The 25,398-nt window shown below is 38.5% G+C and overlaps 1 protein-coding gene across 1 annotated transcript in view; it reads left to right on the top strand.

The window, feature by feature from the left end:
• The first annotated feature begins 1,030 nt into the window (after positions 1 to 1,030).
• Positions 1,031 to 25,398, top strand: part of galnt3 (UDP-N-acetyl-alpha-D-galactosamine:polypeptide N-acetylgalactosaminyltransferase 3 (GalNAc-T3)) — a 43,407-nt gene continuing 19,039 nt past the window's right edge. The window contains 6 exon segments of the mRNA XM_020928929.2: positions 1,031 to 1,235; positions 4,338 to 4,489; positions 4,492 to 4,879; positions 12,122 to 12,294; positions 20,500 to 20,649; positions 24,658 to 24,892. Of these exon segments, the coding sequence (XP_020784588.2) occupies positions 4,381 to 4,489; positions 4,492 to 4,879; positions 12,122 to 12,294; positions 20,500 to 20,649; positions 24,658 to 24,892 (1,055 nt within the window). The 5' untranslated portion in view covers positions 1,031 to 1,235; positions 4,338 to 4,380.

Genomic DNA, 25,398 nt, shown 5'->3' with positions numbered 1-25,398 from the left:
TATAATAATCACCTGCTCGTCTCCATGGAGATGTAATCGTGTGGCAAGCATGTTCCGAAGTATGGCATATTCATCTCCATGGAAACAAGATAAGGATAGGGAGTTTGAAAAACGTGCCAGACAAACAGGTGGAAAAATGGGCATAATCCAACTTTGATGTATTACTTTTGCATTTATGTTTTATGCTTTATTACAGAATTATTATAAATTATAGCTCTTCAATTGTCCGATTTCTCTTTCATACATGAAGTTAAACCTGAGTTACTTTAAACTTTAAGAGAAATTTGTAATACTACTTAACAAATTTCTGGTTACTTTGGCCACTATCCATGTTGCTTTCTGAACCCTTTGCCACATAGACAAACACCAACACACCGGGCGGGGGGAAAGCACGACGCTGTGAACATTTTAATGGACACAATAAAAGTGGGATGCCCGCTGAGGGTAGGAAGTGTGTGCACTGGGGGAACAGACGCCGCTTCAAATGGCACCACCACCACCACTACCGAAGAGAGCCGCCCCTAGATGTGCCTAACCTTTCTGGACACTGACAATGGACACGAAATTGGAGGTATTAGTTTAGATTTCGGTGAGTTTTGCGTGTTTGTACTTGTGTTTTACGCATGAGATCCATTGGACGTGTCGAGTGTCTGTAAAGTGTTATAGTTTCGGAGAGATGTCATTGGTTTCAATGGAATACGCGCGCGTTCCTGCGTGATTTGTTACCCGGCAACTGCCCCAGTGAATGACTAGTTGAACCAATGCGATTAATGACATCCTTTGTGGGATAGAAGCACCTCCGCGGAGCAACTAGTCTGCTAATCCAGCCTGTGCAGAGACGTGGCCGTGCGTAAAAGTCCGCTCCCGCAGTTGAACCAAGCGAGAAGGATGTGACAGCGGTTGATGGTTTGACGTGACATAACTTTACTGTCCTGTTACTTTTCAGGTATGGACACGGCCACGCGGATCTCAGCTATGCGCATGCGCTTTACCATGTCTCCTCCCCAAGTCTACCTGAGAGCAGAGGAGCGCACCTGGATACAACGAGACGGAAGTTTGCTGGAGCCGCTGCTGCTGCTTTGAACAAATCTTTTTTCGTCCTGTTACGGAGGACAAGTCCAGTCAGGATTCGCAGAGAGAAGGCAGACCCCAGCCAGTCCGGAATGGGTGACCTCCTGTGGAATATACTACGACACTTTTACTAGTTTAGATCAGCAACAGTTGAGCGACTCATGGTACGTACTATAGATTTTTTTTTCCTGTGAAGGAATTGCAAGATCTCTTTAGTGTGGTCTGTGCATAAAGAGAGTGGACTATGGATGGTTTTATGGCACTTAACACTGACGTAACACTTTAACAACTTTGGTGTGGCAAATATGGCCTGGGTTTTAAAGGAATTGATTAGCTGTGTCGATAGAAATAAAACTACAAAGCACTTTTTTACCCCAAGACTCAAAATGTAAGGTTATGCTGTGATTATGTAACAGCACACAATCGCATACTCCCAATCTATAATGAATTATTAAAGCAATTACAATCCAAATTCTCCTCAATACTTACTATAAAAATGAACAAAATTGTGTTATTGCTTATGCTCAAGTAGTAAATGTAGATTTTAGGATTTATGCAGCCTATTTCTAAAGTTGTTACTTATTTTATTATTTACCATATTCCATAATGACAAAACCTGTGATTGAGAAGAAAGTTAACTATTTTGAAGAGGAAATATTAGATCTAAAATAGGCTATAACATGTGTAACCTTTCTGGTGGAATGTCATCTGCTTGTTTCTATGGATATGTCATTGCTCTGCCTGTTCCAAAGTGTTACACAGCAGCTCTACTTTACATTTATTCAATTACAGGTGGTTTTAAAAAATAAAATAGTGAGAAAAAACAGCATTCTGACTGAGCAGGGTCGCCTCTCCACAGATCTGACCTGTAACTTGGTCTGGTTTGGTCTCCATGCAGATAGAAAGGTTTAATATCATACTGTGAAACATTCCAGACAAAGCAAGAACATCTCCGTGGACAAAAGCATTAGACAGTTACACAATGGACCTTTAAAAGTTAATAAAAATACACTGAAAATCCAGAACTAAGTAACAAAATGTACCAGGATATCACCTTAATGTGATCAAAGGATTCAGTGTGCCTATCCATGTGTGAACTAAACTACTGCTACACTTTGACAGCTGGCCAACCCTGTTATCTGGTGGCTTTTGTAGTTAAGTATTTTTTTTTCCTTTTTGTTATTTTTCTTATTGTGTTGTAATAAGATTTGAGCTGTCCACGGTTGAATTATGAACTTCTGTGACTCATTATAGACACAAACTAACTACTAAAGTGTTTCATTCTGCGGTTTATTTATTGCAGTTTGTGTTTTTTAACCATATAATACATTTGGAATAGTATTTTGGTTATAATTCAGCTTTAAGATGATCAAATTAGTGCTTATATTTTCTTAAAGGGCCCATATGACACTATTTTATGATCTGTTATAATATTTCCTCATGAAATACAGACCTGGAGTTGTGTTTTGTTTCATTCACACATGTTTAACTCACAAACCCTGCATATTTATGTTGAGTTCTCAAAGGGAAAACACTCTATTCCACCTTGTGATGTCATGTGGTAATACAAGAAGTGCTTCACTATGTTTTTAAACTCCATGCACTTCACTAGAATCATTTGGATAATTTCCGCCCTCGAATTGTCAGTCTCTACAGAACAAAAAGTAAATGATTTTGTTTAACATTATAGCTACCACTACGTGACATCACAAGGTGGAAAAGAGCATTTTGGGCTTTGGAGATGTAGACCGGCTAATAATAAAGGATAACTCAAACATGTGTGAATGAAATAAAACACGTGACGGCAGAAAGGAAAATGCACGGAATGAGTTTGCTGGCGTTTGAGAGACACTTTAATCTGCCTATTCACTTATACATACCGTAATTATAATTGCACAAGGTCATAATCACATTGAGAGCTTTCACAACACGCCCTCTTTAAGTCGATTCAGCTTCTTAATTGACTAAGAATTTCTTTAGTTAACCATTGTTTTATTAATGCTATAAGTGACTTTGCAGCTGAAGTCATCAACGTTCTCACGCTAACTGAAGATATTACTTTGTCTGAAACTATGTTATTCAAGTTAGACTGTAATCTGAGCTTGGTTTCAACACTATCTGACCACAAAGGACTGATTTATCTGAACTACAACAGGTGAGCTCCTTCGTGCCTTTTTAGCCACTCTCACCTAAATAAATGAACGCTCGTATTGATCACAAGCTCCTGAAAAAGTGCTGTTTAAATCTGTTTTGTATTTCTTCAGATTATCTTAACTTTTTGTGGCAGTGCATCGCCATGGTAACTGCTGAACATTCCGCCAATAGACCTTTTTCACAACAGTCAGAAGTGGCACGATGTAGGATAAACGTCACTTACGTTAATGCTTTTTTATGGCAAAATATCTGTGGAAATGTCTCGCGTATTTTCCACCAGCTTCATAAATCTGCCCCATCACCAAATCTTCATCCAACAAGGTCGACAAAGGACATATTCTGTTCATGAAAAATTTATCCACAACTATCAAAGTAAGAAAGACGAAAACGTAAAGGCGAACAGCGACGAGCATTAGTGAACTACTCCTGAGCAAAAGTAACATTATGGTCATGAATAAAACATAAGTGACTTGTTAACTCAGACTGATTTTAGAATTAAAATTAAAAATCGATTTCATGATGTCGATATTAGCACAGATAGAGAGATTTGTGCAGTTTAAATGCTAGACTTGTAATCTGTGAATATTTGTAGCATTTAAACTGCACACAAATGTCTCTGTCTATGCCAATATCGACATCATGAAATCGATATTTAATTTTAATTGTAACATCAATCTAAGTTAACAAATTACTTCTGTTTTATTCATGACCGTGATGTTAGTTTTGCTCAGGAGTAGTTCACTAATGCGTCGTCGTTGTTCGCCTTTATGTTTTCGTCTTTCTTACCTTGATAGTTGTGGATAAATTCTTCATGGACAGAAAATGTTCTTTGTCGACCTTGTTGGATGAAGATTTGGTGATGGGGCAGATTTATGAAGATGGTGGAAAATACGCAAGACATTTCCACAGATATTTTGCCACAGAAAAGCATTAACCGGGAGTTACATTTACCCTACATTGTAGCACTTCCGGCTGTTGTGAAAAAGGTCTTTAGAGACACATGTAGAACACCTCCAAGTATCAATTATGCAGTGCCAAAAATTCCATGTATTATTTATGTTTATATTATGCCCTAGTTCTAACGCACTTTTTGTTTCATTCCTTCATTGTAGCTGACTCCCCACTCAAGTCCAGCCCCCTCTTCTCTCTTCCACCATGTCCTCCCTGCGCCGAATTCTGCGGAGACGACTGCACCCGCTCAAGCTGGCCCTCATCGCCTTCCTCTTCATCACCTTCGTCGTCTTCATCCAGTGGGAGGTCGGGGCCCGGGCAGCCAGGATGACCCTTGGCTACGAGACATGGCCGAGAAACGGGACTCCATGTTGGGGATGGTGATGGGAGCTGTCAATAACCTCCGGGTCGCGATGCCCAAAATGCAAATCAAAGCTCCGGTGAGACAGCAGCAGGAGGTGGAAGACAGCGGGTCGTGTCTGCCCGGGCATTACACCGCGTCCGAGCTCAGGCCTGCTCTGGAGCGCCCCCCGCAGAACCAACTTGCACCTGGAGCAGCGGGGAAAGCGTTCCACACAGATCACCTCAGCCCAGAGGATCAGAAGGAGAAGGAGAAGGGGGAGGAGAAGCACTGTTTTAATCTGTACGCCAGTGACAGGATCTCGCTGAGCAGGGACCTCGGAGCGGATACGAGGCCGCCAGAGTATGTGGAGTTTTGTGGCTGTTTCACACTAATCTATCCATGAGTCCAAAATGATGAAAAATTGTGATCCGTAGCCATTGCGATTAACAATTAGAATTCAAAATGTTAAATCTTTTGAATGGGAAGTTCTCAGAATATTGCTGAAACCTGAAATTCTGAAATTCATGAATAAGGCTGCATTCACGTGAATCATTTGGATAATTTCAGCCCTGGAATTGCCGGTCTCTACTGAATTAAAGGTAAAAGATAGCTGTTAACTTGGAAAACTACAATTTTGGGCTTTGGAGAAGCAGACAGAGTAATAAAGGATTACTCAAACAAGAGTGAATGAAACAAAATGCAACTCCAGGTGTGTTTTTGATGAGGCAACAACATTTTAACATAACCTAAAGCTCACAGGAGTTTAGGTTGTGTAATAGAGGCTCTTTAATTCTCACGTTACAGATTTGTTGGCCTATGGTTTATATTAGGGATGTAACAATAACTAAAATATCGTGATATCGTATCGTCAAAGTTCTCACAATAATATCTTGGACCATCACAATATATTGAATTACAAGTCTCTTTGCTTAAATGAAGAGTTATGATGCAGCAACAGATGGGAACTACATAGACCATGATCCTTTGCTCCATTTCAGTGCAGACTATGAGAAGAAATAACAGTTCTAAGCACTTTTAAGTTTTGGTTCTTTGGGTTAAGTCTTGTCAAGGCAGGTTAAGAGGAAAAAGTAGCATATTCACAGTTTTGTTAGCCTCCACAAAATATCGCAATAAATATCGTACCATGAGATGTATATCGTGAAAATATCGTACAGAGAGATTTGGATAATGTTGTGCCTAATTGTGACCCTCACCACCATATCATGAGCTTTCCCCCGATATCGCAATAAATGTCGTACTGTGAGATTCATACCGTGACGATATCGTATCGTGAAACTTGGATATCGTGACCCCCCTAGGTAATATCTCTAATATTAACAAAAATGGGCACCAAATTCAACGTGCAAGTGGTGCAATAATTCAATTAAAATGTGATTATTGAATTTGAAAGGAAATATGGTGAAATTGTAGAGCCAATCCCTAAGATTTAATCAGGTTCAACATTTGTGAAAGTTTCAATATTTCTTTTTATTTCGTCCAAAGATCAGTCCCTAGTCCTAATATAAAACTCTGCTCCAAACTTGCTCCTATAAATGCGAGCCTCACCTTGACTGGAGCTGACGCCCCAAACACACCTTTAGTCCACTTCTTTATACAGTCTGTGTGTACAACGCAACCCATAATGATAAATGAGTCTTGTGCCCAAAATAATATTACTTTTTTTTATTTTTTATCCTGTGTGCCTCAATTCAGTTAAAATTAAATGTTTATTGTAGAGCCAACAGACAGTGAATGAACCTGTCCTCTCTTTTATCATGGTGGCATTATTTACTTGGTATACAGTCATATATATTCAACAAATACGTGGTGGCAAAAGTGCCCTGGCCTGTTCTGAACTGACATAGATGTAGGATAGTAATTGTAATGTCAATCTGTACCACACCCTTATATAACAATTTTATTTGACTACAGTATAATAGATTGTAACTGGTATTTATTTTGTTATATTTATATTTAGATTGACTTAGATTAGTAGCACTTTGAGAGGCTTTGTCAATCACATTATTATTATTTATGGTATTACTGTTGCTATGTAGATATATTTATATGTATGACCAGTTTTTGTGTTTGTTCGTTATGTTTATCCTTTCTGCTTTTACACACCTTTAAAGGGACAGTGCGGAATTTTGGACATAGGGCCTAATTTCCTATTGAGCCAGAGTGTTGGAGCCGTGTGAAGACACTTTTTTAAATATTCCATCCAGTCCTTGTATTTGCAGAGGTCACTGGTGCTAGACTAGTGCATGTCAATGGCCATAGTTATCCTGCCGCTAAAAACGGTCTTACCCACTCCACAAAACACCTGAAGCAAATCTATTATTACGCCAGACTATCGATGTAAATGTTGTGTTGATAGAATAATTTTAGAAGTAAAACCAACCTTGCATTTGAAGGATTTATGTCTGAGCAGCAGCAGCGAGTTGTACTTCCCAACAGAAAGCTCGGCAGCGGCGGACTGATATCACCTAGTACCTATCTTACCAGCAAAGTAAAATTCTGCTGCTGCTGAAAAAATAGTCCCTCAACATGTGACGATTTATGCGATGCAAGGTTAGTTTTATTTCAGACATTATTTTGTAAACGCAGACATTTACATCGACAGTCTGGTGTAATAATAGATTTGTTTCAGGTGTTTTGTGGAGTAGGTAAGACTGTTTTTAGTGGCAGGAAAACTATGGCCATTGACATGCACTAGCCTAGCACCAGCGACCTCTGCAAATACAAGGACTGGATGGAATATTTTAAAAAGTGTCTCCACATGTCTCCAACACTCTGGCTCAGACTATCTCTTTAAAGATGTGTAGCAATCGATAATGTCGGTAACACAATAACACAAGGTTCTACATTACAGGAAATTCACTTTTGTGAGCTTTAAGTCATATTAGAATGTTGTTACCACCTCAAAAACATACCCAGAGTTGTGTTTTGTTTCATTCACACATTTGAGTTTTGTTTTTTTTTTTATAATCTGCCTTCAACTCCAAAGCTCAAAATGCTCTGTTCCACCTTGTGATGTCATGAAGCAGTAGTTTACAAGTTAACAGCTCCTTTTACCTTCAGTTCTTTTTTTTAAGTAATTTTTGGTGCAAGCTGCATAGTTATGAAACAGCAGTAAAAATACAATAAAAGTAAAATGACAATAAAGTTACAGAGTAGATGCAATCATACACATTGTCTCCAAATTTACTATTCAGAGTCTTGCCTACTGAGTATCCATAAAATCCTATAAAAGATAGTCATTCATTTGAAATATAGGCTTGATCTGACCTTTTTTTTTTTTTTTACCTTTAGTTCATTAGAGATTGGCAATTCCAGGGCTGAATTTATCTAAATTATTCTAGTGAAAATGTATGGAGTTTAAAAACACAGTGGCGCTTTTCGTGTATTACCACATGACATCACAAAGCAGAACAAACTGTTTTCTGTTTGAGAGCCTAAACATGCGTGAATAAAACAAAACACAACTCCGAGTACGGGGTTTGTTCGTGATGAGGAAACAGCATTATAACATGGCGTAATACGGGGCTCTTTAACATTTACACCGTGACATAACTACCCCCTCTAGTGGCGCTTATTATCTTATTTCATACCCAGTGGAGTTCAGACACAATCCAGATGAGTGGTAGATCTACAATTTAAACCTGATGTGCTACCCTCCGCGCTCCTTTAGGGTTCTTCTGTCCCCAAACTTGAGCGATGCATCATTCCTCCTCTTTGTTCAAGCACATCTGCCTGGTTTCTGCGGTTACTGGGGAAACAAGCCCACAATTGTTTGGCTAATCACGGCACATGCTTGTCCAAGTACATGTCACCGGACCCGCAGTGCAGGGCTTGATAGAAAGCATAGCTGCGTACTCGGTTGTATAAGAGGAGGCTGCGGTCATGTGACATCGCAACTTTACTGTATAGATTTTAATTTGAAGAGATCGAAGCCAAGAGTCCTATCATAGAATTTTTGGCTTTAAACTTTTTAAACAGTGAAAGTTCAGATGTTTACGGTGCAGATTAATGGTTAGAATCTCTGTAATTACCGGGTTTGTTCTCGTGAAACAAAAACTGACATAAAGTTAAATGTCTTCTCTAGTCACGTAAACAAACTAAGGTGAAATATTTTACTCGCTGTGATTTATTCAAATTACTTTAAAGGAGCAGTGTGTATCTTTTTGAGCGGAGGATTCGCCAGGTGCACGTCAGATGTTAGTGGTTTGCCTGGAATGTTTCACGGGATGGCATTTAACTTTTCTGTCTCCATGGAAACAAGTGGGTGACGGCACCAGGCCAAGTTAATCAATCAATTCAGTTCGCACGTCTCTGGTCGTGCACAATCTATAAATAATAAAAGAAAAAGAAAAACAGACGCCATACATTCAAACCTCAGTGCATCAGGGACACAATAGCAAATTCACTTTCCATTTAGAAGGTTTATGGCAGAAGGAATAAAAGATTTGGCGTAGTGTTTAGTCTTTTGTTGTGGGGTGACATATCGACTCCAGGAGGGCATTTGCACAAACTATGGCCTTAGTCTTTTGGAGCACCCGAAGTCTCCACACAGAGGCCAAATCCTCCATCTGAACACCGCTGATTTTGCCGCACACTTTCACTATCTGGTTCAGACTGTTCTCGTCCTTCAAAGATAATTCATAAAACCAACAAATAAAAAAAAAAGGTCAGCAAACTTTCAATAAAGGAATGATAAAAATAATTTAAAATGCTAGGAGACACATTAAAACAGCTGAGCCTCCGCATCAAGTGAACCCGCTGCTGTCCTCGTTTGATAATTTGCTCAAACGGAGTTCCCAAATACTTCTAGGAGTCCATCATTTCTACTACTTCCCCACGCATGGAGCTGGCTATTGGGCTGTGAACTTTTTTCCGGAACTTTTTACTCGTCACAAGTTAAAGCTCCTTTTACCTTTTAGTTCTGTACAGATCGGCAAGTCCACGGCTGAAAATATCCAAATGATTCTAGTGAAGGTGAAGAGTTTAAAAACACTGTGGTGCATTTCGTGTATTACCACTTTTCTGTCTCCATGGAAACAAGCGGCACTAGGCCAAGTTACTAGTCAGATCTGTGTAGAGGTGACCATGCTCTAAGAAATGTGCATGTTTTTGCCTGAATTTTTTTTTTTTTTAGCAAAGCAATTTTTTAAAATGTCTTTGAATGTACACGACCGTTCAAAAGTTTGGGGTCACTTAGAAATGTCCTTATTTTTGAAAGAAAAGCACAGTTTTTTTTCAATGAACATAACTTTAAACTAATCAGAAATACACTCTATATATTGCTAATGTGGTAAATGACTATTGTAGCTGCAAATGTCTGGTTTTTGGTCCAATATCTATATAGGTGTATAGAGGCCCATTTCCAAAAACTATCAATCCAATGTTCTAATGTACAATGTGTTTAAGCATTGTGTCAGAAGGCTAATGGATGATTAGAAAATTGTGCAATCATGTTAACACAGTTGAAAACAGTTTAGCTGGTTAGAGAAGCTATAAAACTGACCTTCCTTTGAGCAGGTTGAGTATCTGGAGTTATCACATTTGTGGGGTCGATTAAACGCTCAAAATGGCCAGAAAAAGAAAACTTTCATGTGAAACTCGACAGTCTATTCTTGTTCTTAGAAATGAATGAATTTCCCTGCAAGAAATTGCCAAGAAACTGAAGATTTCCTATAACTTTGTGTACTACTCCACCATGCTTGACAGACACCGTCTGTCAAGCATGGTGGGGGTAACGTGATGGTCTGGAGTTGCTTTGGTGCTGGTAAGGTTCAGGGTAAAAGGGATTTTGAATAAGGAAGGTTATCACTCCATTTTGCAATGCCATATCCTGTGTACAGTGCTTGATTGGAGCCAATTTCATCCTACAACAGGACAATGGCCCAAAGCCCACCTCCAAACTGTGCAAGAACTATTTAGAGAAGAAGCAGACAGCTGGTGTTCTATCTGTAATGGAGTGGCCAGCGCAGTCTCCAGATCTAAACCCCACTGAGCTGTTGTGGGAGCAGCTTGACCGTATGGTACGCAAGAAGTGCCCATCCAGCTAACCCAACTTGTGGGAGGGGCTTCTAGAAGCGTGGGGTGAAATTTCTCCAGATTACCTCAACAAATTAACAGCTAGAAGGCTAAAGGTCTGCAATACTGTAATTGCTGCAAATGGAGGATTCTGTGGCGAAAGCAAAGATTCAAGGAAAAAAAATATATAATTTCAAATATAAATCATTATTTCTAACCTTGTCAATGTCTTGACTATATTTTCTATTCATTTTACAACTCATGGTGGTAAATAAGTGTGACTTTTCATGGAAAACCCAAAATTGTCTGGGTGACCCCAAACTTTTGAACTGTAGTGTATGCAAGATAGAAAGTTTAATGCCATATTGTGGATCATTCCAGATAAATATATAACATCTCCATGGAGACAAGCTGGTGCTATTTTTTGATCTATATAATGTTGTTTTCACATAAAAAAAAATACCTGGAGTTGTGTTTTGTTTCATTCACACATGTTTAACGGACAAACCCTGTATATTTAGGCTGAGTTCTTCTCTCAAACGGAAAACACTCTCAGCACTGTTCCACCTTGTGATGTCATGTGGTACAGGAAGTGCTCTACTGCGTTTTTAAATTTCACACACCTTCACTAGAATCATTTGGATAATTTCAGCCCTAGAATTTACATTTTCTACTGAACTAAAAGGAGCTGCTAACTTAAAAACTACGTCTTCATGAGATCACGAGTTGGAACAGAATATTTTGAGCTTTGGAGATGTAGACATAATAATAATAAAGGGTTTCTCAAACATGTGTGAATGAAGCAAAACACAACTCTAGGTCTGTTTTTGATGAGGGAACACCATTCTAATAAGAGACAGTTTATAGGAATGTGACGATATCCAAATCTCACAGCACAATATTTATTGTGATATTTTGGAGAGGCTGATATAATTGTAGATTTGACACTTTTTTGCTGCTTTTAAAATGCCCTGACAAGATTTCGGTGTGAATTATTTCCATCATAATCCCAAGAATTCAAGTTAAAAACATATCTCTTCATGTCGATAGCGCTGAAATGAATCATGGGATATGTAGTTCTCTATGTTTATAAGCTGTTGCTACTTTAAAACCATGCATTTAAGCAAAGGAACTTGTAATTTCATATATGGTGACAGCCCACGATGTTATTGTTAGACTTTTGACGATACGATATCACGATATTTCGGTTATTGTTACATCCCTAGTAGACAGACTAATAATAAAGAGTTACTCAAACGTGTGAATGAAACAAAACACAACTCCAGGTTTGTTTTTGATGAGGAAACACCAGACCTTTTAAACATTTGTGGATTTTCAGTTTAGTAAACATATTTTCCTTATAATTAATTATGCTATCTTATGGCTTCAACATCTAGAACTTAACTTATTCAACTAAATTACGCTCCCTTTTATTTCCACCTTTTATTTCCAAGACCACCGAATCAGATACGCCACTTGGGATGCTGCGCGGATGTAATGACCCAACTGCCGTGCCACCTAGGACCCGCACGGCACAATCACCCCCTTGTTTCTCTCTTATTTCAGATGCATCGAGCAGACTTTCAAACGATGCCCTCCCTTACCCACCACCAGCGTTATCATCGTCTTCCACAATGAGGCCTGGAGCACCTTGTTAAGAACCGTCTACAGTGTCCTCCACACATCTCCAGCCATTCTACTCAAAGAGGTCATTCTGGTGGATGACGCCAGTGTGGACGGTAAGTAGGACTGGCCAGGACCACCTCACACTGTACTTAATATGGGGTCCGGTTTCAGTGCTTTGGGTGGGAAAGCAAAAGAGAGGCTGTGAAGTGGGTTAGGACACAGAGCCAGAGGAATACTAGCCGTGCTCTGAATAATTGCGACGGTTAAGGTGGAAAGAATTTTGTATTTGAGGAGAAGTGTTTGATCGTTTAATAGAAATGGGAGATTTTTGTTTAGAAATGTGGGAGCTAGAAATGTGATTGAAAGTTGAATCACTATAATTTTCTGTAATTTCAGGTTTACAAGATGCCATTATGTTAAATAGTTTAACTCGTTTATTACGGATGTCTATAAAAACACTTGTATAACCATTAAATAAAACATGATACAAAACCTAAATTTAAAAATCACTACACTCTCACCCTGAAGGTGCACCGTGTAACTCTTGCTTTGCCTAGAACTGACATGTCAAACTCAGGCCCGGGGGCCAAATTTGGCCCATGATATAATTATATTTGGCCCGCGAGATCATATCAAACATGTATTAGAGCTGGCTCGCCGGCTACAGATAGACGATAGAGACATTGTTTATTTAAAATTTTGTTGTTATTTTATATTATGCTTGTTCTGGATTCAATGTTTAAGCAAAATTATTATTAAAGATTTATTTTAATAAGAAAAGGTTTAACATTACATATCTCGAAAGAAGAGAAAACATGCAGATGTTGTTGAAATTTTTCAATAAATATTTAGTTTGGCCATGACTTAGTCCCTGTTTTTAATTTTGACCCTCTGAATTTGAGTTTGACACCCCTGGCCTAGAATGTTCCACAGTATGGCATTAAACTCTTTAATTATGGGTGTTCATATGGGCCAAATATACCTTGAAAAATACTGTGAGCGGGCTTTAATGCCATATTGTGGAATGTTCTAAGCAAAGCAGTAACACCTTTAAGATACTTTTAAGGGTGACATCACAAGGTGGAACAAAACATTTTGAGCTTTGGAGATGCAGACAAACTAATAATGAATGAATTCATTAATGATTCTTTAATAGTGCAATGAATGAAAATAAAAGTTCCAATCGTATCTTATTTATATGATTATCTTTTTTTTTCTACAAAAGGAGTATCTACATTTGATACTAGTTTTAGTATAAATTAATATCAGGATATTTATTTTTGTAGCAAGTTTAGGATATTTAACAGCTTTAAGAATTCTGTTACAATGCTGTTTCCTGAATTATGCCACGATTATTGTTTTGTTTCATTCTCACATTTTTTGAGTAATGTTCAGATTCAATTCTCTGCACAGGCCATTGAAACGCAGAAGTGCTCCAATATAGTTTTAAAAGCCACTCAGATCTGAAATAATGTTTTGTGGGGAAATTGACATCACCACTGCAACGAAGAAAAGTCATATTTTTTAATGTTTTACTCCCAAATGTTGTAAGTAGAGGCTGCCAAACTCAAAAGATACATAAATTTATCATAGCACAAAAGTTGTTAGTTAGAAAGAGTTCGAAAGGATGCAATAAGACATAATTCACACAATGAAAAAAGAAATTGGGTCCTCGAGAAAAGAAAAGATTCTGACCTTATCTACAATGTAATATAGGAGCTTTGCGTTTAAATCAAATTAAACACTCCACAGTCCTCACATTTTTAACAGGAAAACGCACAAAAAAACGTAACTGAACATTAATCTGCTGTGTTCTTTTTGTCAAATATTGTCATTGCCAACTGGAAGTGCTTTCCCCCCATAATTTATAACTGTCTAACAATGATTAACAGGGTAATTGGACGTCGTGTCAGGTCCAGGGAAAGACTGAAGTGTTACATTAATCAGAGTTTTGACTTGGGATGGAGAATTTGGGGCTTCTCAAAGTGCACATTACCGGTTTTCATGATTTTATACTTAACACTCGGCTTGATGGGATTGTGATTGTGGTAAAATTCATCTTAGTTTTACATGAGATAAGTGACAGCTTGTGGAAATAGTTGAAAAGATTAGGAAGTAGTTCTGAGTTCTAAAACGGAATACCTCTATTTATGTCACGGAAAATGTATGCACAAGGAAGGCCTTTTCCTAGAGTTTAAATATTGATTTAACTACCTAAAAGTGTTGTCATCTAGTTTCGTTTGTCTATTCATAGCTATTGTATCATTTCATTTTGACTCTAGTAGTGTTGTAGTCAAGACCGCAGTAATCAAGACCAAGACCTGTCCGAGACCACAGGGTCCCGAGACCAGGACGAGACCAAGACCTCTGAGGGTCGAGACCAAGACAAGACCGAGTTTGTTGAAGGTTGAGGTCAAGATAAGACTGAGACCATGGCCCATTAAGACCAAATCGAGACCATCTTTGTAATTTTTGACATTTATTTGCATTAACAGCTATTTTGGCACATTTATATCAGTGTTTTTATAAATCTATCTCCATTTTATCACTTGTCGAATGTCAGACCTTGAGACTGAGACAAGACCGAGGCGCCTTCAAGACTGAGACAAGACTGAGTTCACGCGCCTTCAAGACCGAGACAAGACTGAGTCATAACACCTTCAAGACTAAGACAAGACCGAGTCCAAGCGCCTTCAACACAGAGTCAAGACCGAGTCCAATCGTCTTCAAGACCGAGACAAGACCGAGTCCAATCGCCTTCAAGACCGAGACAAGACCGAGTCCAAGCTCCTTCAAGACCGAGACAAGACCGAGTCCAAGCTCCTTCAAGACCGAGACAAGACCGAGTCCAAGCTCCTTCAAGACCGAGACAAGATTGAGTCCAAGCTCCTTCAAGACCGAGACAAGATTGAGTCCAAGCTCCTTCAAGACCGAGACAATCACCAAGTTCAAGCGCCTTCAAGACCGAGACAAGACCGAGTCCAAGCGCATTCAAGACCAAGATTAGACCGAGCCCAAACGTGGTTGAGTCCGAGATGAGACCAAGATCGCAAAAAAAAGTCTACAGGCCATTCTCAAGACTAAGACCGGTCTCGAGTACTACAACACTAGGCTCTTGTTTACATTATGGTTATGGATTAGTTTCTGCCAATGTCGTGTTTATTGCCTGCATCTAACCAGGAAGCAGAATTATAAACTTCACCAAATTTTTTTAAAAAGCAGAATAAAGTTATTCCTCATGTTCCTTTTGCATTCAGAGCATCCGACTTACACATCACATATTTTGCCATTTTCTGATCTGTTATAATGTTATTTCCTCATCAGAAACAGACCTGGAGTTGTGTTTTGTTTCATTTAATTAATTTAACGCACAAACCCTGCATGTTTAGGCTGTGGTTTTTGGACTCCACACACCTTCATTAGAATCATTTGGATGATTTCAGCCCTGGAATTGCCGATCTCTACTGCACAAAAGGTAAAATGTAACTTGAAAACTACCGCTTCATGACATCGCATCAGAACGTTTTGAGCTTTGGGATGTAGACCAACTGCAGCATTACTCAAACTCAAAATGTGTGAATGAAACAAAACGCAACTCCAGTTATGCTTCCGATGACGTAGCAGCATTATAACATGACTTAACGCTCACTCACGAGAGTCCATTTTGCGTAATACCTTTCTGGGTGGGAAAGTGAACAGGAAGCTGGCGGAATCCTAGCTGTTCCTCGGAGCAGGATCACTTTAGTTAATGTAAACAGGTGTGGCATCTCCGAGCAGAGAGAGGCTATAGGAGACGCTGCCTCATCTCCTCTGGCGCTGAACGCATGGATAACTTCCCCATTGTCTCCAAAGCTGCAGACAATTGCCCCTCTCCGCTTCAGCTATTGTTTATTTAATTCAGGATGATATGTTTATAAGAGGCATATGCAAAACCCACTGCTTTGAGTTGTGTTGTTGTTCTTTCACTAATCCAAAACATACCAGGAGCAGTTTTTTGTTTCGTATTGATTTTCGGTATCCTTTTTCTCCCCAAAAACATGCATCCTTACTGTGAGCGGGCTCGCCTCTCCACAGATCTGACTAGGCCTGTCACGTTTTGTTCAATACACAACAACTGGAACAATTGATAATTTCATTTTTTGACTATATGATAAGATTTAAGCGATAAAATGTTGAATTAGTAACTGCTTTGACTCATTACAGATGCAAACTTACTACAAAACTATCTCATTGTGTTGTTTATTTATTGCAGCTCATTGTTTTTTTTTTAAATACTGTAGATTTATAATAGTTTCTGTGATTTAAATCTTTACTTCAGTAATATTTCCAGCTTCAAGATTTCTTATCGTGACAGGCCTAGATCTGACAAATAACTTGATCTACTTTTCTCCGTGGATAGATGCGTTTAATGCTATACTGTGGCACTTTTTAAGCACTGCAGTATCTTTCAACTCTATATTTTTATGCAAATTTGAATGGACCTTTTGACTTTTAACCATTTTTCACCCATCAGAAACACACCTGGGATTTCAGTGGCAAAGGAGAAAAATGAGTTTGTCGACTTGACGAAAGTTTGTTAGGTCGAATATGCAGCTCATCCAAGCTTCTTCTTCAGTTCTGGTCAGAATGCTGGTGGACATTTCCTTATATCTGTCTGCAGGGAGGAACTAACTACTCTGAAACTAACACACCTACTTGTTTACAGTTTCTGTTAGTTAGCTAGGCCTATTGAACTGCAGTAAGTGTGGGGTCGTATTAGCATAATCATTCAGGGCCATAATGGAGCTTTCACACCTCTGGATCTGACCTGGCTACAGCTATTGTTCTCTTGTTTGTTTTGATTTAGGTTTGAGGATGGAGTTGTAAATAGGCCTCTGTTGCTGTTCAAAGATGGATTGTCTTTCTTAACAAAATGTCTTCTTTAAATCCCCTCTCAAACCAAATCTTTTCTCTGACTAAGATCTGAACCTCACTATTCTTAAAGGAGTGGCCAGTGGCTTTTAAGTGGAGATGTACGGCAGACTGAGGTCCACTGCTGCTGTCTCGTCTGTGTTGGTACATCCTCTTGTGAATTATTATTTGGTTAATCAAAAATTAGGATTATTAAGATCACAATATAATCACCACAAAAAAATATTGATAAGTTTAGAAGCAAAATTAAGTCATTTCAGTTCAAACTCTAGTCCAAAAAGTATTAAACCTAAATGTAAGTCTGTTTATGTCAGATTAACTTTTTAAAGGTCCTATGCATATTACTCTAAATTGACTCTTGTGAGCTTTAAGTCATGTTATAATGTTTTTACCTCATCAAAAACAGACATAGAGTTGTTTTTTGTTTCATTCACATGTTTGAGTAACCATTTATTATTGTCTGTCTATATTTCCAAAGCTCAGAATGCTCTTTTCCACCTTGTGATGTCATGAAGCAACTACCTTTTACCTTTTGTTCAGTAGAGATTGGCAATCCCAGGTCTGAAATTAACCAAATGATTCTAGTGAAGGCGTGTGGAGTTTACAGAGTGTTTTCAGTTTGAGAGAATAATTCTGTGTCAATAAAACAAACCACAACTCCGGGTATGTTTTTAATGAGGAAACAACATTAAAACAGATCAGAAAATACTGTAATGTGGGCCCTTTAACTCAGAAAATTTTATATTGCAGTCTCTTTTAGGAGGAAGAAAACTAAGGGTTTCTCTGTTTTCTGTGGTTTCAATAATTGGGATTTAAAGTTTGACATAATAATCATAACACTAACATTTGATATCTTTATTGCGACATCCCTACCGGGAGTTGTGTTTCGTTTGCGCACATTGTACTATTCCAGCATAATATTTAGTCTGTTTCCTTCTCCACAAATCAAATTACTTGCCTCCTACTGGTGTTTACGGGCTGAAGGTTTGGACTTTTGATTCGAAAAGATGCAATAGTTATTTATTGTCAATAGCCATGGCAACAGTGTCAATTTTTCATCACTCTGAAATCCATGGATAAGTCATGATGTTGTAAACCATGAATCACCTTTTCATCATCCTTTAGTCTTTTAATATTGTTTTTAGCTTCATTATAAGCAGTTCTTGAGGTCAAAATATATACACTAACGGTCAAAAGTTTTAAAATACCACACTTTTTCCAGTTTTTTTTTACTGTTTACTGTTGACCAAAACGTATTCTAAACTTTTGATTCATGAAAGTGTCCACCTTTGGCAGATATAACAGCTGAACACACTCGTGGCTCGTTCGTTTTACAATAGAAATCAAATATTCTTCAGAAAGTTCTTCCCAAGTCTGTTGTAGAAGTTCCCATAAATGTATGACACTTGTAGGTTTCTTGGCTTTCACTCTTCTGTCCAGTTCATCCCAAAACCAGCTCGATGGAGTTTAAGTCTGGAGACTGTGCTGGACACTCCATGTTTTCAAGTTTACCATCTTGTTCTTTTTTCCTGAGGTATTTTGGCAGAGCTTGGATTTGTGTTTTGTTATCTTTTATCTTTTTTTTTAACCATTTCAAGCTCTTCACTGAACTTGCACGACTTGAAGTGCAATAAATAACTGGAAAAATTTGGGTGTTCTAAAACTTTTGACTGGTAGTGTATGCCTGAATCTAATTATAAAGTGTATGAAGTGTTTCTTTTGTCCAATAATCAGGAAGTACACGTTAACATGCTAGTTTTTTAAGTTACTTTTTAATCTATTTTTATACCAAGGGCAGTGCATATTGACTAACAGCACGATTGCATAATATACCAGAGCTGACCAAGAGGCTCGTTTTCATCTGCATTCCTTTGCCAGATGTACAGAAGGCACCCAAGAAAGAGAGATCACAATAAGATGAAACGATCAAATGGTTGTTGTTAACTTCACTGTGATGGCAAAATTTCACTTTGGTCTTTTGAAAGTTGTGAAAAGCACTTATAAACTGAATAATTAGGATGTAGGGAATGCATAAGGTGAGGGAGGAATACGTTTGGACCACTGAAAACTGTTTAAAAGTGAACTGATTCTGAACTAGACAAAAGTCAAAGTCGAGCACAGTGACTTATAAAGGTGCACTGTGTAACTTTACTGGTGGAACGTCCGTTAAATACTTTTTATATTCATGGAGATGTTATTGCTTTGTCTGCAATTTTTCGCAGTATGGCATTAAACCTTTCTATCTCTATGTAAACCAAACCAGATGAAGTTACAGGTCAGATCTGTGGAAAGGTGGCCCCACTCACTGTCAGAATGTCCAATTTTTCTAGGTATTTTTTAGCTATAAAACCACCTGTAATTGAATAAATGTAAGGTAAAGCTATTTTTTTTAATGTTTCATTTATTCAAGCTTTTTCAAAATATAAAAGACTCCACTCAATATCATTTCATTTCTCACCAGCGACTAGATCAGGAATCAGAATACAATAGACGGTTTGCAAGAACCCCGGAAGTTGTAGACCGCGCACCGACCAATCATTGAAGAGCTGCGAAGCCATGATTGTGTCCCTTTTGTGTACAGTAGAACAGTAAACAAAGCTGTCGAGGTGGATGTAGACGAAGCCATACAAAGAGAATGTTTGGTGAATTTTATCAAGGGGAAAGACGTTATTGCCCTTCTTCCTATGGGATTTGTGAAAAGCTTAATACACCTAGTTAGCCCTGTTACTGGCGCATTACATACATCATGACCAAATAGCACTGACTGGTTAAAAAAAAGTACCAGCCTACCGTCAAGCGAACAAATTCTAATGCTGTGAGGTCAGACAGTTTCCACGAAGTGAAACCAGCTGATGAATCGAGTTAACTGCACTCACTGTCAGAATGTAAATTTTTTTGTTATAAAACCACCTGTAGTTGAATAAATGTACGGTAAAGCTATTTAATGTCATACTGTGGAACATTCCAGGCAGAGCAGTGACATCTCCATAGAACATTGAAAAAAAAAAAAAAAAAACGAAATCTAGTCAAGTTAAGATGACTTGAATTAAGAAAGTTTTATAATGTTTTGAGTAAATTTCACTTGACAAGTAAAATTATCTGCCAGTGGAATAAGACTTTTTATATTTAAAATATGAAAATACATCTTGCTACACTTAAAATAAGAAAAACAACAACTTTTTTAACTTAAAATAAGAAACACAACTGAATGCTGCTTGAATTAAGAAAAACACTCTTGTTCAATTGGTAGATGATTTTACTTGTCAAGTTGAATCTACTCAAATAAAGTAAAATGTTCATTAAGTCAGTTTGTTTTTTTCCACTGAAACAAGTAGATGACGGACCCCCAACCTAAAAGTTCCGCAGTACACCTTTAAACGTGGCTTCTTTTTGTTTTGTATTTGCAGAGATGTTAAAAGAACCTCTGGACGAGTATCTGAAGCAGCTGAACATCGTGCGGGTGGTGAGGCAGAAGGAGAGAAAGGGCCTGATCACCGCTCGACTCCTGGGAGCCTCGGTTGCCACGGGAGACACGCTCACCTTTCTAGACGCTCACTGTAAGTCTGTGTACACAAGAAAGCTTATGTTAACTGACGCACCCCTATATACACACAAACTAAAGACGCTGGCTGTTTTACCTTTGAGTTGAGGAACCATAAATGTCATGTATTCTAAACAGGTGTGACTGAGAGTGACCTTTTTGTACTTATTGGACTGGATCTGGTCTTTATTCATTGATTCTGAGCCAGGGATATGGGAGGCCCTTCCTGTCACAACACTGAAGACAATTTAAGGATGCACTGTGTGACTTTCCTGTGCTGCTTGCTTGTCTGTTATTGTTTTGCGTAAAATGTTCCTTACTATACCATTTAAACATATCTATCTTCTTGCATTTACTTTTTTTGTAGCTTTATTTTTAATGCTTTTTAGAAACCATTTCAAAACATACAAAAAACTGTATAAATCAAAACAATGTAACAAAAGTCTGGAGTTACAGAGATGTAACAATAACCAAAATATCGTGACATCGTATCGTCAAAAGTCTCACAATATTATCGTGGACTGTCACAAAATATAGAATTATAAGTCTCGCTGCTTAAATTAAGAGTTATGGTGTAGAAAAAGCTAAGAAATAAAGAGGGAACTACATAGACCATGATCCTTTGCTCCATTTCAGCGCAGACTACATGAAGAAATAACAGTTCTAAGCACTTTCAAGTCTTAGTTCTTCAGATTAAAGGTTGTATAGAGGATTTTCCAAGGAACGAGAAATCCAGCGACTGTTTGTCCTTTTTCAAATGTTGCGCATGCGTGAAACCACCCCCCCTCCCCTACAGCTCCCTACGTAGAAACGCCTCCTCCCGCCTCCTCTTTACGCCAGAAACAGGTTTGTTTACAGCCGGTGCGCTGCACATGACTTGTAAACAACTAACTACAGTGTTGGTTAGGCAAGACGGAGAAGTGAGGAGCAGGGAGAAGAGCGGAACGGGGAGTGAGGAGAGGGGAGAGGAGAGGGGAGCGGTGCGCGGAGATTCCGTGCCCGGAGAAGTGAGGAGCAGGGGGAAGAGCGGAACGGGCAGCGGGGAGAGGAGCAGGAAAGGGGTGCAGAGAAGGTTGCGCGGAGATTCCGTGCGAATGAACTAGCTACAACACGCAGCAGCAAGCGGACTCTTTCTTTGCCTTGAAAATTACGTTTTCAGACATAGGATATCGCTTTCGTGTCCTGAAAAACGTTTATCTAGCTCTTGGAAATAAAGTACATTTTCATAATAAGCAGAAGTGACCTGTCCAGGAGTAATTTGGCGACCAATGCGTCAGTCTTTAGTCCCTGCGTCTGCTTCAGTCGCGCCCTCGCTGGAATGAATCTTCAAGAATCACCTTAGTTTGGCTTCGCTGCTTTTCCCCTTGTCTTCTTCTTTCAGCGACCTCAAAAACGGACTTTCTTTTGCGGCTAACTGCTCCTGGATTCTTGTCGCCATTGCAACAAACTTTGTGCGAACTGCGAGGAAGATATAGGTCAAAAAAAGCCGCTAAGAACTGTTGCGTCGGTGGAGTAAACAGCGTCTGTGCGTCTTGCGTCTGTGGACTGCGTGACAGGCGTACGTAAACCACGTACCGGCGGCGCGCAGGCAAGTCAGTTACGCTAGAAACGTAGGGAGATTGATTGACAGCCTGTCAGCTAACAGATAACGAGGCAGTGTCGTTATCTATTGGCAAATGTTTAGCTGGCCCCACCACGTCCAGAGTTTATGAATTTTTATTCTCTTTTTTTTGGTCATCATAATTACAAGGCTACTGCACCTCTATAATCTATCATTGACAACTTGAAACAAAAAAAATCCTCCATACAACCTTTAAGTGTTGTCAAAGCATTTTAAGATGAAAAAGTAGAATATTCACGGTTTTGTTCAACATTTCACTGTTATTGTGCAGCAACAGCTAAAACAAAAACAGAGAGAACTACATAGACCATTATCCTATGGTGTTGTCAGTGCCAATTTAACATTAATAACACTTTTAAATCTTAATTCTTCATATTATAACTCACTACTCATGTTCTTTTTAACAGTATTGTAGATTTAGAATAAAGTAAATCTTTACTTCAGCAATATTTCCAGCTTTAAGATTTCTTATCGTGACAGGCCTACATCTGACGAGTAACTCGATCTGCTTTTCTCCATGGATAAATACGTTTAATGCTGTACTGTGGCACTTTTTAAGCAATGGAGTACCTTTCAATTGTATATTTTTATGCAAAATTGAATGGACGTTTTGACTTTTAACCAATTTCCCCCATCAGAAACAAAATTATGATTATTAAGTTCACGGTATAATCATCACAAAAAATACTGATGACTTCAGAAGCAAAATTAAGTCAGTTTAGTTCAAGCTCTAGTCCAAAAACTTAAACCGATATAAGTCTGTTTATGTCAGATTAACTTTTTAAAGGTTCTACATTACTCTAAATTGACTCTTGTGAGCTTTAAGTCATGTTATAATGTTGTTACCTCATCAAAAACAGACCTAGAGTTGTTTTTTGCTTCATTCACACAATTGAGTAACACTTTATTATTAGTCTGTCTATGTCGGAAAAGCTCAAAATGCTCTGTTCCACCTTGTGATGTCATGAAGCAACTACCTTTTACCTTTTGTTCAGTAGAGATTGGCAATTCCAGGGCTGGGTTATACAAACAAACCAACATTTTCAACAACATTTTCAGTCACTCTCTCATTTTTTTATTGAAAATCGCCTAAACACCTAAACAGGATGATGAATTTCTCACACAGGCTTCTGAAAATGTGTTGTTTACATTTATTTTGTTTTATATTTATTTTTTCTTAAGTTTTCGGACAATCTATAACAATTTTTTGGCTATGTTTTCTAATGTATGTCTTGTGTCACCATGGTAACAGATGAATATTCTGCCAGACACATACATGCAGAACACCCCATGCGTGAATAAACCTTGTAAACACACGTTCTTTCTGTGAGCAGCTTCTCTCTCCGCTCCACAGATCTGACTTGCAGCTTAGTCTTCTGCCACTGCCTGCTCGTCCCCGTGGAGATAACTAACTTTAATGCTCTGTTTCGGAACATTCTCGGCAAAGCATTAGCCCAGTCTCCACCAAATTACAACTAACGGTCCATTAATCTGAATAAACTTTGGTCTTTTTATTGGTAGTTTTCCTTAAAGAATGAAAATTAGTTCACTGCTTTCCCACATAATCGGTACGACTTGAATAATTTATTACACTGTGGTGAGCCCTCAAAGACTCGGGCCATCCAAAAGAAACCTTCACATTTTAACAGATTGCACTTTAAAATATGTCTCCTCATGCATTTGTCACAGACCAGCATGATAAATGAGCGGGGGAGTATTCAGCACATTGTGAGAACTAAAATCACTACACACACCTAAGTCCTTTATTATTAGATCAAGAGCATGATTAAAAGTTCAGACATGGGATAAAACAGATTAAGGGTGAGGGTTAGGTTAAGGTTAGGCAAGTGTTTGTAGTCATTTGTAGTTATTTGCACATAAAAACCACAAATTTCTCCAGAAAAATTGTCAGCATAATTTTATTTAAAGGTCTGATATTGTGCAAAACTGAGTCATGTGAGCATTTTGTTGTGTTATAATGTTGTTTCTTCATCAAAAACAGACCTGGAGTTGTACATACAGGAAGTTCTCCACAAGTTCTCCACTTCACTACAATGTTTTAGATCACTTCAGCTCTGGAATTTTCAATATCTATTAATCAAAAAGTAAAATTTTGTGTGAAACTTAATGTGAAAACTGTTGCTTCATGACATCACAAGGTGGGATAGAGCGTTTTGAGCGTCTGACTAAAAATAATGGATTACTCGGACATGTATGAACAGAACAAAACACAACTCCAGGTATGTTTTTGTTGAGGTGGCAACATTTTGACATGGCCTAAAGCTCACAAGATTACATTTTACGAAATATAGGATTAGGTTAGGTCTCTAAAAATGGATTTAAGTCAATGTAATCTCTCGACTAAGCATGGAAAACCTAACGCGTGTGTCTGTGTTTGTGCAGGTGAATGTTTCCACGGCTGGCTGGAGCCTCTGTTGGCCCGGATAGCGCAGAACTCCACAGCGGTCGTTTCTCCCGACATCACCACCATAGACCTGAACACGTTTGAGTTCGTGAAGCCGTCTCCGTACGGACAGAACCACAACAGGGGCAACTTCGACTGGAGCCTGTCCTTCGGCTGGGAGAGTCTGCCCGAGCACGAGAAGAACAGGAGAAAAGATGAAACATATCCCATCAGGTGACGGAAGAATGTGCCTGTGTAATCTGTACAGCTGCAGGTCTCACTGTTCATTTGAATCTTGAATCAGTGATGCCACACGTGCACCAATGATGTTCAGTGTTGGGAAGGTTACTTTTATAATGTAATCCCCTACAGATTACAGATTACACACCCCAAAATGTAGTTTGTAACGTAATCCATTAAAGTACTTAAAGTGAGTAACGTAATATGATTACTTTGGATTACTTGATATTGTCATGTTTTTTTAAATGACATGAATGTAGTAACCACATCCTGAAAATTCTTGTTTGTTGTCTTCAAATTGTCTGAGCCCAAGTCTCCATGAATAAGCAACTGTTTGCTGTAGAGAAACAAAGACCACGATATCTTAATATAAGAGGTTTTGTCTGTTAAAAGACAATAACAAGATAAGCCTTTCCTTAATATTAAAAAATATTATTGATAGAGAAATTATTTTTTATATGAGATCACCTTAAATTATGTCAACCTACTGTTAGGTGTCA

Source organism: Boleophthalmus pectinirostris, unplaced genomic scaffold (genome assembly GCF_026225935.1).
Source record: "Boleophthalmus pectinirostris isolate CB_2022bp ecotype Guang Dong unplaced genomic scaffold, ASM2622593v1 HiC_scaffold_1, whole genome shotgun sequence".
NCBI lineage: Eukaryota > Metazoa > Chordata > Actinopteri > Gobiiformes > Gobiidae > Boleophthalmus > Boleophthalmus pectinirostris.
This window is presented reverse-complemented; position numbering and strand designations above follow the sequence as displayed.